The sequence below is a fragment of the Sinocyclocheilus grahami genome, unplaced genomic scaffold (assembly GCF_001515645.1).
Source record: "Sinocyclocheilus grahami isolate Dianchi unplaced genomic scaffold, SAMN03320097.WGS_v1.1 scaffold1321.1, whole genome shotgun sequence".
NCBI classification, from domain to species: domain Eukaryota; kingdom Metazoa; phylum Chordata; class Actinopteri; order Cypriniformes; family Cyprinidae; genus Sinocyclocheilus; species Sinocyclocheilus grahami.
Genome location: NW_015506500.1, coordinates 259,260 through 261,567, shown reverse-complemented (window position 1 = coordinate 261,567; position 2,308 = coordinate 259,260). Strand labels below are relative to the sequence as shown.

Genomic DNA, 2,308 nt, shown 5'->3' with positions numbered 1-2,308 from the left:
AGGGGTGTGCCCGAAGCGTGAATCCTTATAAGGGAAAACACGATTCCTAACACAGTTTATACACTGGACAGGAGCGGCGCGGCGCGACAAAATACTATAGAACCACTGATCTATAATAGACAGTAGATCAGTCTATAGAACTCATTATATATTATGATGCTGTCTACACTGGATGCGGAGCGACACGACAAATCCTCAACAGTAAACTGCTGCCGTGTTCTATTTATGACGTGCTGACACAAATTTCAAATGATTTTCAACGGTCGCTTTGTCCAGTGTAGACAGACTTTAGCTGATGTGGCGCGACACGACAACTGTCACGTCCGGTGTAGACACGGTGTAACGGTTGCCTGTTACATTACAGTACATAAAATTTAACTTACCACATAAACAGAGTAAAGAGAGATGACTGAGGACGATGGCGAATGATCTGCAGATCCTCAGTACCACTGACAAACATATAAAAAGTGTGGCAAGTACTGCCGCTCCATAATATAAACAGAGTACGTGCGATCACGAATCTCGAAATATATATGTAGTATAATTATCCAATTATTTAACTGCCAGGAAAAATATTTAAATATATATTTTCCTCCCATCTCGTATTTATTCCCTTTAGGGGTTCCGCCTACACGTCATTTTCTTTCCGAACATGGTATTGGGATGCGGGGGAGGGGTATCACGATGCCGGCTCAACTTCGTGATGTCTATCAGCCATCATCTATCGGCCCAACCCTATTGTGGTTGCTGAATAAATGCTTATGCAACCTCAATGTACCACAATACAAAGTCTTTTTGTTTATTTTAAGAGAAAGCCTGTTACATTACAGTACATAAAATTTAACTTACCACATAAACAGAGTAAAGAGAGATGACTGAGGACGATGGCGAATGATCTGCAGATCCTCAGTACCACTGACAAACATATAAAAAGTGTGGCAAGTACTGCCGCTCCATAATATAAACAGAGTACGTGCGATCACGAATCTCGAAATATATATGTAGTATAATTATCCAATTATTTAACTGCCAGGAAAAATATTTAAATATATATTTTCCTCCCATCTCGTATTTATTCCCTTTAGGGGTTCCGCCTACACGTCATTTTCTTTCCGAACATGGTATTGGGATGCGGGGGAGGGGTATCACGATGCCGGCTCAACTTCGTGATGTCTATCAGCCATCATCTATCGGCCCAACCCTATTGTGGTTGCTGAATAAATGCTTATGCAACCTCAATGTACCACAATACAAAGTCTTTTTGTTTATTTTAAGAGAAAAATGCTAACATAATTTGTTATTATTAAATTATTAATAGGAATTTTATGGTTTTATATTTTGAGAGAAATTTCCAGTTTGAGAAACAGTTTTTCCAGTTTTTATAATGTAGACATTGTGTTAATGTATATGATTAAAAAGAACACACAAAAAAAATAGATGAGGTAAAATAAACCCTGTGTACGAACTGACATTCTCGTAATTTGTGCTTACGTAAAAGTGCAATAATTGTGAAGAAACGTAATAAGAAATTTCTCAAATCAGAATAATCGTAATTAATAATTGCAATTATACTTTTTGACCGTAATAAAAAAATTATCATGATCATCAGTTTAACCAGCCTTAGTAAAAACCCAGAACAAAACACTTACATCATTTATATCAATGTTCTTATCCACATCCACCACAAACTTTCCTTCAGGATGCACCTAAAAACATAGCATAAATATAAATGATTAACAAAACTGCATTGCAACACGTCAACACAAATCATGCTCATGTAATTAAGCAGTAAATAATGTCTGTCAAACCTTGACCAGCACTTTCTTCTTGTCCATGGCTCTCACCACCTCTCCTACATAAGACCCCTGCTCCTGCAGCAACTGAAGCTCCTCACGCAGGAGGCGCACTGAAAGAAACAGCACAAAGCACATCCTGTCATGTCATACTGATGACATTCTTAAAGGAACACTCCACTATTTTTGAAAATAGGCTCATTTTCCAACTCCCCTAGAGTTAAACAGTTGAGTTTTACCATTTTCAAGTCCATTCAGCAGATCTCCGGGTCTGGCGGTAGCACTTTTAGCTGTAGCTTAGCATAGATCATTGAATCTGATTAGACCGTTAGCATCTCGCTCAAAAATGACCAAAGAGTTTCTATATTTTTCCGATTTAAAACTTGACTCTTCTGTAGTTACATCTTGTACTAAGACCGACGGAAAATGAAAAGTAGAAATAGAAAAATAGAAACTCTTTGGTCATTTTTGAGTGAGATGCTAACGGTCTAATCAGATTCAATGATCTATGCTAA

At 37.7% G+C, this 2,308-nt stretch overlaps 1 protein-coding gene across 1 annotated transcript in view; it reads right to left on the bottom strand.

Moving 5' to 3' along the window:
* Positions 1-2,308, bottom strand: part of LOC107569174 (26S protease regulatory subunit 8-like) — a 15,401-nt gene that overhangs the window by 5,327 nt on the left and 7,766 nt on the right. The window contains exons 4-5 of the mRNA XM_016255182.1: positions 1,809-1,906; positions 1,646-1,706 (exon numbers count right to left, since the gene is read on the bottom strand). Of these exons, the coding sequence (XP_016110668.1) occupies positions 1,646-1,706; positions 1,809-1,906 (159 nt within the window). The remainder of the gene's footprint in view (positions 1-1,645; positions 1,707-1,808; positions 1,907-2,308) is intronic.